The sequence below is a fragment of the Delphinapterus leucas genome, chromosome 6 (assembly GCF_059928025.1).
Source record: "Delphinapterus leucas isolate spDelLeu-1000000601 "Yukka" chromosome 6, BTC_Dleu_Yukka2, whole genome shotgun sequence".
Classification (NCBI taxonomy): domain Eukaryota; kingdom Metazoa; phylum Chordata; class Mammalia; order Artiodactyla; family Monodontidae; genus Delphinapterus; species Delphinapterus leucas.
Window position 1 is genome coordinate 97,974,220 of NC_143134.1, and position 17,890 is coordinate 97,992,109.

At 37.4% G+C, this 17,890-nt stretch overlaps 1 protein-coding gene across 2 annotated transcripts in view; it reads left to right on the forward strand.

Annotated features, from left to right (window-relative positions):
• TMEM38B (transmembrane protein 38B) overlaps nt 1-17,251 on the forward strand; it is a 72,668-nt gene extending 55,417 nt beyond the window's left edge. The window contains exons 6-7 of one of the 2 annotated variants that reach the window (XM_089913495.1): nt 4,822-4,991; nt 13,680-13,789. In XM_089913495.1, the coding sequence (XP_089769621.1) occupies nt 4,822-4,944 (123 nt within the window). In that variant the 3' untranslated portion in view covers nt 4,945-4,991; nt 13,680-13,789. Of the gene's footprint in view, nt 1-4,821; nt 4,992-13,679 lie in introns of both variants that reach the window. The other variant, XM_022600224.3, reaches the window with a different exon arrangement.
• The last annotated feature ends 639 nt before the right edge of the window (nt 17,252-17,890 follow it).

Below are 17,890 nucleotides of genomic sequence, written 5' to 3' on the forward strand. Positions count from 1 at the left end.
TGAAGTGGGTTTCTTGTAGACAGTATATATACGGATCTTGTTTCTGTATCCATTCAGCTAGTTTGTGTCTTCTGGTTGGAGCATTTAATCCACTTACATTTAAGGTAATTATCAATATGTATGTTCCTATTCCCATTTTCGTAATTGTTTTGGGCTTGTTATTGTAGGTCTTTTCCTTCTCTTGTGTTTCCTGCCTAGAGAAGTTCCTTTAGCATTTGTTGTAAAGCTGGTTTGGTGGTGCTGAATTCTCTTAGCTTTTGCTTGTCTGTAAAGCTTTCAGTTTTTCCGTCCAATCTGAATGAGATCCTTGCTGGGTAGAGTAATCTTGGTTGTAGGTTTTTCTCCTTCATCACTTTAAATATGTCCTGCCACTCCCTTCTGGCTTGGAGAGTTTCTGCTGAAAGATCAGCTGTAAGCCTTATGGGGATTCCCTTATGTATTACTTGTTGTTTTTCCCTTGCTGCTTTTAATATTTGTCCTTTGTATTTAATTTTCAATAGTTTGATTGATAGGTTTCTTGGCGTGTTTTTCCTTGGATTTATCCTGTATGGGACTCTCTGTGCTTCCTGGACTTGATTAACTATTTCCTTTCCCACATTAGGGAAGTTATCAACTATAACCTCTTGAGATATTTTCTCCGTCCCTTTCTTTTTCTCTTCTTCTTGTGGGACCCCTATAATTCGAATGTTGGTGCGTTTATTGTTGTCCCAGAGGTCTCTGAGACTGTCCTTAGTTCTTTTCATTCTTTTTTCTTTATTTTGCTCTGCAGTAGTTGTTTCCAGTATTTCATCTTACAGGTCTCTTATCCGTTCTTCTGCCTCAGTTATTCTGCTATTGATCCCGTCTAGAGAAGTTTTAATTTCATTTATTGTGTTGTTCATCTCTGTTTGTTTGCTCTTTAGTTCTTTTAGATCCTTGTTAAACGTTTCTTGTATTTTCTCCATTCCATTTACAAGATTTTGGATCATCTTTACTATCATTATTCTGAATTCTTTTTCAGGTAGACTGCCTATATCCTCTTCATTTGTTAGGTCTGCTGGGTTTTTATCTTGCTCTTTCATCTGCTCTGTGTTTCTCTGTCTTCTCAGTTTGCTTAACTTACTGTGTTTGGGGGTCTCCTTTTCGCAGGCTGCTGGTTCATAGATTCCGTTGTTTTTGGTGTCTGTCCCCAGTGGCTAAGGTTGGTTCAGTGGGTTGTGTAGGCTTCCTGGTGGAGGGGACTAGTGCCTGTGTTCTGGTGGATGAGGCTGGAGCTTGTCTTTCTGTTGGGCAGGTCCACATCTGGTGTTGTGTTTTGGGGTGTCTGTGACCTTATTATGATTTTACGCAGCCTCTGTGCTAATGGATGGGGTTGTGTACCTGTCTTGCCAGTTGTTTGGCATAGGTTGTCCTGCACTGTAGCTTGCTGGTCGTTGAGTGGAGCTGGGTCTTGGCGTTGAGATGGAGATCTCTGGGAGATTTTCGCCATTTGATATTACGTGCAGCTGGGAGGTCTCTTGTGGACCAGTGTCCTGAAGTTGGCTCTCCCACCTCAGTGGCACAGCCCTGATGCCTGGCTGGAGCACCAAGAGCCTGTCCTCCACAAGGCTCAGAATAAAAGGGAGAAAAGAAAGAAAGAAGATAAAATAAAATGAAATGAAATAAAGTTATTACAATAAAAAATAATTATGAAGAATAGAAATTTTTTGGGCCTCCCTGGTGGCGCAGTGGTTGAGAGTCCGCCTGCCAATGTAGGGGACACGGGTTAGTGCCCCGGTCCGGGAAGATCCCACATGCCGCAAGTGGCTGGGCCCCTGAGCCGTGGCCGCTGAGCCTGCGCGTCTGGAGCCTGTGCTCCGCAACGGGAGAGGCCACAACAGTGAGAGGCCCGCATACCACAAAAAAAAAAAAAAAAAAAAAGGATAGAAAATTTTTTAAGTAATAAAAAAAAAAAATACCCGACAGACAGAACCCTAGGACAAATGGTAAAAGCAAAGCTATACAGACAGAATCACACAGAGAAGCATACACACACTCACAAAAAGAGAAAAAGGGAAAAAAAATATATATATCATTGCTCCCAAAGTCCACCTCCTCAGTTTGGGATGATTCATTGTCTATTCAGGTATTCCAGAGATGCAGGGTACATTAGGTTGATTGTGGAGATTTAATCCGCTGCTCCTGAGGTTGCTGGGAGAGATTTCCCTTACTTTTCTTTTTTCGCACAGCTCCTGGGGTTCAGCTTTCGATTTGGACCCGTCTCTGTGTGTAGGTTGCCTGAGGGCGTCTGTTCTTCACTCAGACAGGACGGGGTTAAAGGAGCAGCTGATTCGGGGGCTCTGGCTCACTCAGGCGGTGTGCGGGGGGTTAGTAACGGTGCGGTATGTGTGGTGAGCCTGTGGCGGCAGAGGCCAGCAGGATGTTGCAGCAGCCTGAGGTGCGCCGTGCATTCTCCCGGGGAAGTTGTCCCTGGATGCCGGGACCCTGGCAGTGGCGGGCTGCGCAGGCTCCCAGGGTGGGGGAGGTTGTGTGGATAGTGACCTGTGCTCGCACACAGGCTTCTTGGTGGCTGCAGCAGCAGCCTTAGCGTCTCATGCCCGTCTCTGGGGTCCGTGCTGATAGCTGTGGCTCGCGCCCATCTCTGGAGCTCCTTTAAGCAGCGCTCTTAATCCCCTCTCCTCACGCACCAGGAAACAAAAGATGCAAGAAAAAGTCTCTTGCCTCTTCGGCAGCTCCAGACTTTTTCCTGGACTCCCTCCCCCTCTCGGCTAGCTGTGGCGCACTAGCCCCCTTCAGGCTGTGTTCACGCGGGCAACCCCAGTGCTCTCCCTGGGATCCGACCTCCGAAGCCCGAGCCTCAGCTCCCAGCCCCCACCCGTCCCGGCGGGTGAGCAGACAAGCCTCTCGGGCTGGTGAGTGCTGGTCTGCCCCGATCTTCTATGCAGGAATCTCTCCGCTTTGCCCTCCGCAGCCCTGTTGCTGCGCTCTCCTCCGTGGCAGCGAAGCTCCCCCCTCCGCCACTGGCAGTCTCCGCCCGCGAAGGCGCTTCCTAGTGTGTGGAAACCTTTCCTCCTTCACAGCTCCCTCCCACTGGTGCAGGTCCTGTCCCTATTGTCTCTTTTTTTTCTTTTTTCTTTTACCCTACCCAGGTATGTGGGAAGTTTCTTGCCTTTTGGGAGGTCTGAGGTCTTCTGCCAGCGTTTAGTAGGTGTTCTGTAGGAGTTGTTCCACATGTAGATATATTTCTGATGTATTTGTGGGGAGGAAGGTGATCTCCGTGTCTTACTCTTCTGCCATCTTGAAGCTCCTCTCTATTTTTAGTTTTTAAGGCACCTCCATACTGCTCTCCATTGTGGCTGTACCAATTTACATTCCCACCAGCAGTGTAGGACGGTTCCTTTTTTGCCACACCCTCTCTAGCCTTTATTATTTGTAGACTTTTTGATGATGGCCGTTCTGAATGGTGTGAGATGATACCTCATTGTAGTTTTGATTTGCATTTCTCTGATAATTAGCAATATGGAGCATTTTTTCATATGCCTGTTGGCCATCTGTATGTTTCCTTTGGAGAAATGTCTTTGTAGACTTCTGCCCATTTTTTGATTGGTTTGTTTGTTTTTCTGATATTGAGCTGTATGAGGTGTTTGTATATTTTGGAGATGAATCCCTTGTTAGTGCCTCATTTGCAAATAGTTTCTCTCAAGTCCTTAGGTTGTTTTTTTGTTTTGTTTATGGTTTCCTTTGCTGCACAAAAGCTTTTACGTTTAACATATACACACTGCTATATATAAAAAAGATAACCATGAAGGACCTACTGTATGGAACAGGGAACTATACTCAATACTTTGTAATACCTGTTAGAGAAAAGAATCTGAAAAAGAATACACACACACACACACACACACATATATATATAAAAATATGAGAAACTGAATCACTGTGCTGTACACCTGAAGCTAACACGACATAATAAATCAACTATACTTCAATAAAAAAAATGGAAAAAAACTCCTCTATTCCAAATACCTTTTATCACTAAGAAATATTTCATAATAAGATTTTAGCCTTAAAAAGTAAAAAATATCTCTAGTAGAACCCTGAATATTCATTCAGCAGTTCATAAACATTCTTGAACTGTTAAGAAAAATTAAGGGATAAAGGATTAAAAACCTAATAAAAAATTGAAAGAAATTTATCAACAGACAATTCACACAACAAAGATATGATGTCCCTTAAACATAAGAAAACATGTGATGCTCATTTGGGAATATATTAATGAAAATTACACTCAGATATCATTTCTCATCAGAGTGGCAAAAATTAAAGTCTGGCTGCATATCCTGTATGGAGAGAGAACTGGGCACTTTTTCAGTCTTATCTGGATATTCTGGCATGTTTGTTTATTTTCAGTTTTTTCCCCAGCTTTTTTTGCATATTGATATGAACTTTATTGGCAGTTTGTCTAACTCCATAATAAAATTTGTTGGTATTTTTATTGAGATTGTATTCAGTTTATAAATTAACTTAGGGTGGCAGTTGTATTACATAGGGACAAAAGCATAGAGTGAGACAGGAGAGAGTACAGAGTCATGAGATTTTCTAATATTTAGATAGGGGAGATCCAGAATGAGAAATGGGAAAGAAGCTACTAAAAACCAGGAGATGGTATTAAGAAGGATGGACTGGTCAGTTATGCTGCATGCTGTTGAGAGGTGTATTCAGATAGTATTTTGTTGAATACATGAATGAGGGACAATGGTATTAGGCCCTTTCGGGGGATACAGTTGGACATGTAAACTTTGAATAAGACACAGACTCTGTCTTCAATATGTTATTGTCTAGGCCTTCCCTGGTGGCGCAGTGGTTGGGAGTCCGCCTGCCGATGCAGGGGACATGGGTTCGTGCCCCGGTCTGGGAGGATCCGCATGCCGTGGAGCGGCTGGGCCCGTGAACCATGGCCACTGAGCCTGCGTGTCTGGAGCCTGTGCTCCGCAACGGGAGAGGCCACAACGGTGAGAGGCCCACGTACCGCAAAAAAAAAAAAAGTTATTGTCTAAAAGGAAATATGAGGCATTGTACTTTTAAACTTTATGAGGATACGGACTAAGTTTGTTTTATTCAGCAGTGTATCCCTAGCATTCTGTCTGGTGCATGTAGTAGATTTTTAATATATATTTGTTGACTAACTGATAAATGACTAAAATCCTCTTTCATAGGTCTCTCTGTATTTAATTCTCTCATACTTATTTATCTAAGACTATACTACCAGATGAACAGTTTATTTAACCAACTTATTGAAAACATTTATAAAAATGAGGATCAGAAGATTTGTTTGACAGTCATTTAGGTTAATAATTATTAATGTCTGAGTGAGTGATATCACCAATGAAGAAAGCATAGAGTAACCAGAAAACCAGGCTGAATATGCCATGTACCAGAAGTTAATTATTGGAGGGCATTGGGGGAGGCTTAATGGAGTAGACACTTCACAGTTGCCCTGAAAAGGATTGTTTGGATTTAGGCAGATGGAGGCAGGAAGAAGTATGTTCTGGGTGGAGAGAAAGATTAATTATGCAAATTTTGCTTATATAGATACATTGTAATAGTCTTTGAATTATTCATATGAGGTAGAAGTTATGTTCATTCATTATACTTTCATTGCTATGCACTACAGAGGATATAAAAGTACATGAGTACTGTTTGTGCCTTGAGGAACTTATAGTTTAGGTCACATTTTTCTGGGAATATTCTGAAATGATATAACGTGAGATATTATAAAAATAATGTGCCAAAGCAATCTTGAGAAAGAAAAACGGAGCTGGAGGAATCAGGCTCCCTGACTTCAGACTATACTACAAAGCTACAGTAATCAAGACAGTATGGTACTGGCACAAAAACAGAAATATAGATCAATGGAACAGGATAGAAAGCCCAGAGATAAACCTGGGCTTAAACCTAAATGTAAGGCCAGACACTATAAAACTCTTAGAGGAAAACATAGGCAGAACACTCTATGACATAAATCACAGCAAGATCCTTTTTTGACTCACCTCCTAAAGAAATGGAAATAAAACCAAAAATAAACAAATGGGACCTAATGAAACTTAAAAGATTTTTGCACAGCAAAGGAAACCATAAACAAGATGCAAAGACAACCCTCAGAATGAGAGAAAATATTTGCAAATGAAGCAACTGACAAAGGATTAATCTCCAAAATATACAAGCAGCTCATGCAGCTCAATATCAAAAAAACAAACAACCCAATCCAAAAATGGACAGAAGACCTAAATAGACATTTCTCCAAAGAAGGTATACAGATTGCCAGCAAACACATGAAAGGATGCTCAACATCACTAATCATTAGAGAAATGCTAATCAAAACTACAATGAGGTTTCACCTCACATGGGTCAGAATGGCCATCATCAAAAAATGTACAAACAATAAATGCTGGAGAGGGTGTGGAGAAAAAGGAACCCTCTTGCACTGTTGGTGGGAATGTCAATTGATACAGCCACTATGGAGAACAGTATGGAGGTTCCTTAAAAAACTAAGGCTAGAACTGTCATATGACCCAGCAATCCCACTACTGGGCATATACCCTGAGAAAACCATAATTCAAAAAGAGACATGTACCACAATGTTCACTGGAGCTCTATTTACAATAGCCAGGACGTGGAAGCAACCTAAGTGTCCATCGACAGATGAATGGATAAAGAAGATGTGGCACACATATACAATGGAATATTACTCAGCCATAAAAAGAAATGAAATTGAGTTATTTGTAGTGAGGTGGATGGACCTAGAGTCTGTCATATAGAGTGAAGTAAGTCAGGAAGAGAAAAACAAATACCGTATGCTAACACATATATATGGAATCTAAAAAAAAATGGTTCTGAAGAACCTAGGGGCAGGACAGGAATAAAGACCCAGACATAGAGAATGGACTTAAGGACACAGGGTTGGGGAGGGGTAAGCTGGGACGAAGTGAGAGAGTGGCATGGACATATATACACTACCAAATGTAAAATCGATAGCTAGTGGGAAGCAGCCGCATAGCACAGGGAGATCAGCTCGGTGCTTTGTGACCACCTAGAGAGGTGGGATAGGGAGGATGGGAGGGAGACGCAAGAGGGAGGGGATATGGGGATATAAGTATATGTATAGCTGATTCACTTTGTTATACAGCAGAAACTAACACAACAATGTAAAGGAATTATACTGCAAGATGTTAAAAAAAAATGTGGCAGAGCTCAAACAATTTCTTTTCTGGAATTAATTTTTATTTTAGGATATGTTTAAATGTCAGATTAGGGCTTCTACATTCTTTGGTTTACTTCCCTTTTTAAGCAAGAGACTATGAAGTCAAATGCTGTTTAATTTAGGTAATATGCTTTTTCTTTTAATAGTTTGCTGAATAGGGAGACAGTTTTATATTTTATTTATAGAAGAATAAGGGTTCATTCCATTTGTCGCCATTATATTTGTGTCACCTTATTGAATAAACCCTAAGAAGAGGCTGAATTCACAGAAATCCATCCATGGACCTCATAAGTCTGTCTCAGCAGTAATTTATGATGCCAGCCGTACTCCTTAGCTGAGTGATGAGTCTACTGGGAGTGGAGATTCTATTAAAACTCGACTTGAAAAATACTTAGTATAGTTCATGTTCTCAGGAAGTACTTTAGATCCTGACACTCATCTCTTTTGGATTTTGTAAAAAGACATTGCTGTTTTCCTGACAGTGGACCATTGTTTGACCTGAATTCTTTTGATTTTTGTTGGCCGTCCATGAAGTCAAGCTATGACCAGGATAATTATGCTAATACATCTCATTGTGACTATTTATTCTAAAGAATAATTTAATCTAAAGAAATTCTTCTTAGATATTAACCAGTAATGGTATAAACTTGGAGTTTAACATTATATTTGGACTCTTCTCACTCTATATTCTCTCCAGGTGATTACATTCTAAGCCATGCCTTTACGTTTTACTTGTATGGTAATGACTTCTAAATCCATATCCCTTACTTAACGTTTCTGGGCAAACCTCCATTACTGCACTTACTCTTTACGGTTTTGTAATTACAGATTTACTTGCCTGTCTCTGGCCAGTCTGTAAGATTTTTGAGGGCAGGGATCACATTCAACATTCTTTTGGCAGCCAGGTGTAACGCACAAGCAGATTATTTTAATCCTGTGGATTTTAGGCTTTGTTAGTGCTGTTCTGTTTCAGATTTGCCCTTCTAGAATGTGACCCTTTTGGGGCCTCACTTTAAGCCCGAGGTGTACCTCTGGGCAGGTCCACCTTGCCTGGCTTTGAACTCCAACCTGTCTTCCCAGAACCAAGCAGTGGGCTGCTCAGCTTTGGCCTCCCAGCTGTTGTTCTCTGCCAGGTTTTTGAAATCTGTTTCTGTGTTTGCACAGTTTAGCGTTGGTAAACTCCTCCAGCACAGACTACGCATGGACTTGGGGGCTTACTTAATGTGGTTCACTCCTCTTTGAGCTGTTATTGCTCTCAAGTGCTAGACGCTTTGGCCTTCTCAGACTCCAGCCTCTGTCCCTTTAACCCATTTGGGACTTCTGCATTTCATTTCCCTATGCTGTGAATTGACACATGTCCTTAAAAGAAAAAGCCAGGATAAATGTGGAGTTCACTTTGTTCAACTTCCTTTCTTTTAGGGATCATAACCCCACCACGTTATACCTGTATTGGTTGTTCTCCAGTGTCTTTTTACTGTTGTTTTATGTATTTGTGTCTTTTATGTTGATTTTGTTGAGATACTGAGTCTGATGTAAGCTATTTAGTCATGGCTGGCCTGTAGTTTATGTGCATGCATTAAAAAAAGGTTTATTTGTTATTTGTTTATTTTTATTGTGGTCAAATTGGCATAACAAAATCAGCTGTTTATACAATTCAGTGGTGTTTAGTACATTCACAATGCTGTGTGCATACATTTTTAAATTTAAATAAATGATAGTACATTATAGCTTTTGTTCTTTGTCTCATTTTCACCTAACAGTATATTTTAAGAATTTTTCCGTATAACTTTACGATTTATTATTTTTAACAATTACACAGTATACATTTCACTTATCCATTCCTCTTGTGATGGACACCCACTTTGTCTCCAACTCCCCACTACCTAGACTATATTGCAGATAATAAGAATTTACTCTTGTTTCCATTGTCCTCAGGAAAGCTGATTATGTAGGGACCTCTTATGAAATATAATTCCAAAAATATCTAGTTTGATTCATTATCTGAGATCTGCTGGAGGAATTGCCTCTTGGAAATTCATGGGCTTTTGGGAACCATTCTAGTCCATAACATTGTCCCAGATTCATTTTGGCACCAGTATAATTTCTTTGAGCAAATCTAAACATCTCTGAACACTATACATTTTGCCAGATAAAAGATTGGTAGCACTCCATTCTATCTCTCAGTGTCTCAGTTGCTTATATATATAAATATATATGGAAAAAATTGGATGGCTAGAGACTTACTACAGTCCCTCAGACTGGCAGGATTCTACAATTTACTGGAAGTCTGTGACTTTAGATAATGATAGACTGCAGTGTATTTAGTGATCAGACTCAAAATCTGAGTGTTCCTAAGTGCTTAACCACTTATTAGCTCTGTGACTTTGAGCAAGTTACTTAACCTGTCAGAACCTCAGTTCCCCACCTCTATGATGAGAGTAATAATAGAGTAGTTTTTGGATGACATTTAAAGAGAATAAGGTAATGCAAAACACTTATCCCAGTTCTGGCACATGTTAAGTGCGTAGTATTAATAGGTGTTCTTGGTCATTTGGTGTAGACTGTAAATGATATTTTATCTTCTTATTTCCTTTCAATACTAAATGTATTTCTTTGCTTATGCTGCTCATTTGGCACTCAAAAATGTGGTATTTTGTATTATTGTTAATGAGTTATGTTCTTTTCCATTAATTAAGTGTAAACTTATAGAGAACAGATTTTTTTTCCAGAACCTAACTTAATTTGCTTCTGCTGAAGATTAAATTAAGAATGCATACTGAACACAGTGAGAACTCCAACAAAGAAAATAGGAAATATAAGAAAGTACTAGATAGAAGTCACAGAGCTGAAGAATATAATAACTGAACTAAAAAATTTACTAGGGGGGTTCAACAGCAGACTAGAAGCAGCAAAAAGGATCAGTGAACTTGAAGACCAGGCAGTGGAACTCACCCAATCAGAGCTGCAAAAAGGAAAAAGAATGAAAGAAAGTGAAGATAGCTTAAGGAACTTATGGGACAACATCAGGAGGACTGACAGTCACATAACAGGGCTCCCAGAAGGAAAGAAGAGAGAGAAAGGGGCAGAAAAATTGTTTGAAGAAAGAATGGCTGAAAACTTCCCTAATCTGGGGGAAGGAAACAAACATGCAGATCCAGGAAGCCCAGAGAGTTCCACATACAGGGACCGCCAAAGAGGTCCCACCAAGACACATTATAGTTAAAATGTCAAAAGTTTAAGACAAAGAGAGATTCTTAAAAGTAGCAATGGAAAAACAGTGTGTTATGTATAAAGGAACCCCCATAAGACTATGAGCAGATATTTCCAGTAGAAACTTTGCAGGCCAGAATGGAGTGGCATGATATATGCAAAGCACTGAAGGAAAAAAACTCCCAACCTAAGTTACTCCACCCGGCAGTTACATCCAGAATTAGAGGAGAGATAAAGAATTTTTCCAGACAAGCAAAAGCTAGAGCTTATCACCACTAAATTGACCTTACACAAAATGTTAAAGGGACTTCTTTAGGCTGAAAGGAAAGGATGCTAATTAGTAACAAGAAAACATATGAAAATATAAATCTCACTGGTAAGGGTTAATATATAGTAAAGGTAGTGGATTAATCACTTATAAAGTTCGTATGAATGGTAAAAGACAAAAGTAGTAAAAATAACTGTAACTACAATAATTAAGGGATACACACAAGATAAAAAGATGTAAAATGTAACATCAAAAACAAAAAAACATTGAGGGGGAGAGTAAAAATGTAGAACATTAAAATGCATTTATACTTAAGTTATTATCAACTTAAAATACACTGTCACTAACATAAGTTGTTATATGAAAATATGATAACTACAGAGCAAAAACCTGAGTATATACACAAAAGATAACAAGAAAGTAATCTAAGCATTGCACTAGAGAAAGTCATCAAGCCATAATGGAAGTGAGCAAGGGAAGAAGAAAGGACCAGAGAAGAACTACAAAACAGCCAGAAAACAATTAACAAAATGAAAATAAGTGCATACTTATTAATTACTTTAAATGTAAATTGACTGAATTCTCTATTCAGAAGAGTAGCTGAATGGATAAAAAAAAAATAAGACCCATCTATATGCTGCCTGCAAGAGACTCACTGCAGATGTGAAGAGAGAAATAGACTGAAAGTGAAGGGATGGAAAAATATATTCCATGCAAATGGAAGACCAAAGAAAGTTGGGATAGCTATACTTATATCAAACAAAACAGACTTTAAAACAAAGACTAATTAGAAGGGCGTTACATAATGATAAAGCGGTCATTTCTAATAAGAGGATATATGACATTTGCGAATATTTATGTACCAACATACATATATAAAGCAAATATTAACAGACATAAAGAGAGAAATAGAGAGCAAAACAATAACAGTAGGGGACTTATTGAAGCCCCCTCACTTACAACAACGGATAGATCACTAGACAGAGAATCAAGAAGAAAACATTGCCCCAAAGGACATATTAGACTAGATAGACTTAACTAAAGATATAGACAGGACATTCCATCCAAAAGCAACAGAATACATATTCTTCTCAAGCACACATGGAATATTCTCCAGGATTCATCATATGTTAGGTCATAAAACAAGTCTTAATAAATTTAAGAAGATGAAAATCGTATCAAGAATCTTTTCCAGCTAGGATAGTATGAAACTGGAAATTGTTTACTAGGAAGAAAACTGGAAAAATCACAAACATGTGGGGATTAAACATAATGCTATAGAACAACCAGTGGGTCAGTGAAGAAATAACAGAGAAATCAAAAAAATACCTTGAGACAAAAATGGAAATACAACATTCCAATCTTATGAGATGCAGCATACGTAGTTTTAAGAGGGAAGTTCATAGCAATAAATGCCTACCTCAAGAAATGAGAAAAATCTCAAATAACTTAACTTTATACCTTAAAGAACTAGAAAACGAACAAGTGAAGCCCAAAGTTAATGGAAGGAAGGAAATAACATAGAGCAGAAATAAATGAAATACAGACTAAAAGGACAATAGAAAAGACCAAACTAAGAGTTGGTTCTTTGAAAAGATAAACAAAATTAACAAACCTTCAGTTAGACTCACCAAGAAAGAAAACAAGAGAACTCAGGTGGATAAAATCAGAAATGAAAGAAGAGACGTTACAACTGATACCACGAAAATACAAGGGATTGAGACTGTTATGAACACTTATATGCCAACAATGTGGACAACCTAGAAGAAACGGACATACTTCTAGAAGCATACAACCTGTCAAGACTGAATCACAAAGAAATAGAAAATCTGAACAGACCAGTTACCAGTAAGGAGATTGTATCAGTGATCAGAAACCTCCCAACAAATAAAAATCCAGGACCAGACAGTTTTGCTGGTGAATTCTACCAAACATTACAAGAATTAATACCAATCCTTCTCAAACTCTTTCAAAAATAAAAGATGAGGGAATGCTTCCAAACTCATTTTACAAGGCCAACATTACCATGAAACCAAAACCAGACAAGGATGCCACACAAGAAAAGAAAATTATAGGGCAATATCCCTGATGGGCATAGATGCAAAAACCCCCAACAAAATATTAGCAAACTAAATTCAACAATACATTAAAAAGATTATACATCGTGATCAAGTGGGGTTGATTCCAGGGATGCAAGGATGGTTCATCGTCTGCAAATCAGTCAGTGTCATATCTCACGTTAACAAAATGAAGGATAAAAACCATGTAATCTCAATAGATGCAGAAAAAGCATTGGACAGAATTCAGCATCCATTTACAATAAAAACTCTTAACAAAGTGGGTGTAGAGGGAATGTACCTCAACATAATAGAGGCTATATATGACAAGCCCACAGCTAACATCAAAACCAGGGCATTATGCCTGGTGAAAAAAATGAGACAAAGACAAATACAGTATGATCTCATTTATGTGTGGAATCTAAAATTTGAAAAAACGCAAGCTCATAGATACAGAGAACAGATTAATGGTTGCCAGAAGTGGATTGGGGGGGTGGTGACGAGGCTTGGTGAAATGGGTTAAAAGGAGTCAAAAAGTTCAAACTTCCAGTTATAAACAAGTCATCAGTGTGTAACGTATAGCATGGTAACTATTGTAATACTGTATTGCATATTTGAAAGTTGCTAAGAGAGTAGATCTTAAAAATTCTCATCACATAAAAAAATTTTTGTGTGCTGTGTATGGTGATGGATGTTAACTAGACTTATTGTGGTGGTTATTTCATAATATATGCAGATACCGAATCATTTTGTACACCTGAGACTAGTATAATGTTATATGTCAATTATACCTCAATAAATAAAAAAGCGTTTTGAATATTTTCTTCTTTTTCACTTTCCCCTCTCATTTTTAGGAAACAGAAAATATTTGTATTTAAATTCAAAATTGAACTTTTTTTTTCAGATAACCATGATGCTTACAGAGACTGCTGTTATGCCTTTTGCTTTTTTTGAGGATACATTGAGTTGGATGCTGTTTGGCTGGCAGCAGCTGTTTTCATCATGTGAAAAGAGAAGTGAAACAAACTCGTCTCTCAGTGGTACTGGTTCATCGACCTCAAAACCTGCAGCTGATGCTTCAGATAAAGTTCATAAGAAGCATACTAAGAAGGCTAAATTTACTTGATGAACTTCAGAAGGCAAAAAATTTTCTTTGTCTTATCTACCTGTCAGATTGTGATAAATATTTCTATGTAAATGATGTAAAATAAAGATTATATATAAGGATTGGAGGTGACAAAAAGAAAGAACTTCTTTCTGTTTCAGGGAGACTCTCCCTTTCTGGATTGTAATTTCCTGAGTGTTATGAGTGTATCATGTGAAATGGTTTTTCTAAGTTATATATAAAAGATTCTGTTGTGATTTTTAAAATAGTTTTATACTGATAAAAGCCTAGTGTTTTTGAATGTTAGAAAAAGTAAACCTACTGTTATTGCAAAATAACAAAAATTAAAGTTTTATTGTTTAATCTAGATATTTTCATACATGTTTTTTATTTGAATCTGAGCTTTAGTTTAGCAAAATTAAACTTTTATTACACATTACCATTATAATTCTTAGATATGAAAAACAATTCCTGTTTAATTTTGAGTACTAAGAAAAGTAAACTTTACCTAAATCACTTTATATTATGAATGAAAATAAATTATTAGCTTATATTTCAGAAATAAACATTGTATATTTTGCCCACATTAAATGGAAATATCTGAAATTTTATTTAATTTTTTTCTAGTAGTATTTTTCAGTGAGAGCAGAGTATTATTAGTCTTAATCTTAAGTGTGTTTCATGCCCTTGTTTAAACTATTTCTTTTTTCTCAAAAGAAAATCAGGGGTATAGTTTTTAATAAGTTACTAAGTCTATGTTTTGCTTTGCAAGTTTTGAGGAGCTTATTTTTTTCTCTCTCCTTAAAACACATTTGTTTTAACTGTAGGAGAAATTATTCTTCTCAGCATTTCATATATTCTTAAGTATTATTTCAATTTAAAAATTTCACCTTTGTCTTCTTTTTAATGGGTACTTTTCAGTTTTCTGGTTGAATGTCTCTGACTAGTTTACATAGGTTATATTTTAATGTACATGTACATATATTTTTAGTTTTATTTTAAATTAAAACTAGTTACCCTTATGTAAAAATGCTCAGCTCTAATGAGAATTGTCTTCGGGCATTTGATAACAACCACCTAATTAAGAAGAAACAAACTAAAATCTTGTATGGTAGTAGTCTATTTGAATGAAGAATGATGAAGTGAAATTTGATACCTTATTGGCAAAAATAATTAAAAGAAGAAGAAAAGGTACTAAATCATGTTAGATTTTCTTATTTTATTTTGTAGTTTAAAAGCCCAGTTATAATTTTGAAACTTTATGACTGACATGATTTCTTCTACTGAGACCATGCGCCTGCAAAAAGTTAGTATGTATCAGGCATCTTTGGATGGTATAGAACTACTCAAACCATATTCAAGTTAGAAGTCTTGATTTTTAAAAATTTTAACAAATATAAACACCAGCAGGGATTATACTTTTGTTAAAAAAAATTTTGGGGGGGGGGAGGACCTTTGATAGCCTTGGGATGCTAAGAAGTTTATTTTTAATATTCTGACAGAAGGCATTAAATATTTAAGAGTCCTGTATTGCATTTGACACTCTTGTAGTTAAAAACTTTTCACAGTTAACATGTTGCTAATTACTGACTTAGTTTTGAAGTTTGGGTTTAACTGTAGTTGAAATGTTAGGAATCTTATTCTACACTTGTATTAAAGACAGATTTATTAAACTAAGTTATTTAGCACCAATGGAATATTTTATCATTTTTATGTTTTTTCTGTTTTTCTTGATTTAGGAGTTTATAACTCCTTTGGCCTTTCGACTGATATATGGTATATATTCAGTGATTACTGTCCGAATGAGATGTACGACCTTTATGGAACAAACTTTTATTAATCTGTGCAAGTATCCTGTAACCTTTAATTCAAGGTTTTTAGGAAAAAGCTGTACTGGAGGACATGGCTTAGGTTTGAAACCTCCCACCCTTAATATATTCATGCTGCCTGCAGAGACTTGACTGGATTTGCGAAGCAGATTGTTAGACTCCTTACCCAACAGTGTAGCATGAATGAAGCCTGTGGGCCTGCTTCACACAGTCATAGGTGGCACTGAGAAAGTCAAGATCTGGTAGGTCTCGTTAAATACTAGAGAATGGACTTGATATAGGGAGGGGGAAGGGTAAGCTGTGACAAAGCGAGAGAGAGGCATGGACATATATACACTACCAAACGTAAGGTAGATAGCTAGTGGGAAGCAGCCGCATAGCACAGGGAGATCAGCTCGCTGCTGTGTGACCACCTAGAGGGGTGGGATAGGGAGGGTGGGAGGGAGGGAGACGCAAGAGGGAGGAGATATGGGAACATATGTATATGTATAACTGATTCACTTTGTTATAAAGCAGAAGCTAACACACCATTGTAAAGCAATTGTACTCCAATAAAGATGTAAAAAATAAATAAATAAAAGGAGACAAGAAGGTGGCAAGAACATGGGCTGGCTAACTCAGTGATCTCACCCTCAAGTAAAATATGGCCAAATTAATATCAAACTCTGATTTATCAGATTAGTCACACTTCCTTGCTGAGTGTGCAAGGGCTGGAGAGGGACCAGATAATGTAGAGTGAGTGGATTTCAGTGGAAATTCCAGGTTTCTTGTAGGCAGAGACCAAAAAGTGGAGACAATAGGGGAGACGTTCCCTCTGTAGTGTATTTTTTGGTCTTATTCCTGTAAGGCCTACATCATTCCATTAAAATCTACCTCAGATCACAAGCTGATTGCAATTGAGTGATATGTTAGAAATGGAATAACATATACAAGAATACCCTCTTTCCCCCACTGCTTTCTTGGTGTTTACATTTTACTGGTGGTGAGACATACAATAAGCAAACAGATGTGTTCTTGTGGTAATACTACAGGCTATGCATATATATTAAGCAGCACACAAGGATAGAAAGTGAGAATTGGGGGTACTTGTTAATTAGCAGTTAGAAAAGGCCTTTCTGTTAAAATTGTATTTTACCAGAGACCTGAAGGAAGTGGGTGGAGCAGGCCGGGCAGACATCTGTGTTAAGTGCAAGGGTCATTCTGTTTCTTCATATACTTGACTTAGATTATGTACTTTTTTCCAAAAATTACTTAATTTATTTTTCTTATTTAGTACAGTTTCACACTTGTAGTTTTTAACAGACATATTTCTTTGATAGAATTTATTTTTGTTTCCACAGTTTGTTCTTTTTTTAAGGTAAAATTCACATACAATGAAATGCATAAGTTGTAAGTGTATATTTAAAGAGTTGGCAAATACATACAACTGTACAGCCTAAAATCCTATCAAGAGATAGAAGATTGCCAGTGCCTCAGGAAATTCCTTTCTAGTTAATTCACACCCTCCCCCCCAACTGAATAGAAATAAAATCATGCAGTATATTCTCTTCGGTGTAAGACTTCTTTCAAACGACATAATGTTTTTGAAATTTATCTTGTTGTATTTATCATGAGTTCATTCCTTTTTAATTCCTTGGTAGCATTGTACTATATGAATATGTTGCAGTGTGTTTATCCTATTGATGCACATCAGGGCTGTTTCTAGTTTGGGATATTGTGAATAAGCTACTATGAACATTTTTGTACAGTTCTTTTGGGGAACATGTTTTTTTATTTCTCTTGAGCAAATACCTAGGAGTAGAATTATGTTTAGTTGTAAAAAAACCACTAGACCTCTTTTCCAAAGTGGTTGTACCATTTTATACTTCACAACAATGTATGAGAGTTCCAGTTGCTCTACATTCTTATCAAGGATTATTGTTGTCAAACATTTTAATTTTGTCCATTTCCAATGGGTGGTTTGTAGTTTTTAAGGTTTTAATTTGCATTTCCCTAATGATTAGTGGTGTAGAGCACTTTTTTGAGTGTGTTCTTATTGGCCATTTGTGTATCTCCCTCAGTAAAGTGTCTCTTCAGACCATTGCCCATATTATATTGGATTTGTCTTTTTATTATTAAGTAGTAGTAGTTCTTCATGTATCTTGGATATCCATTCTTTGTTAAATAGGTGTTTTGTACATA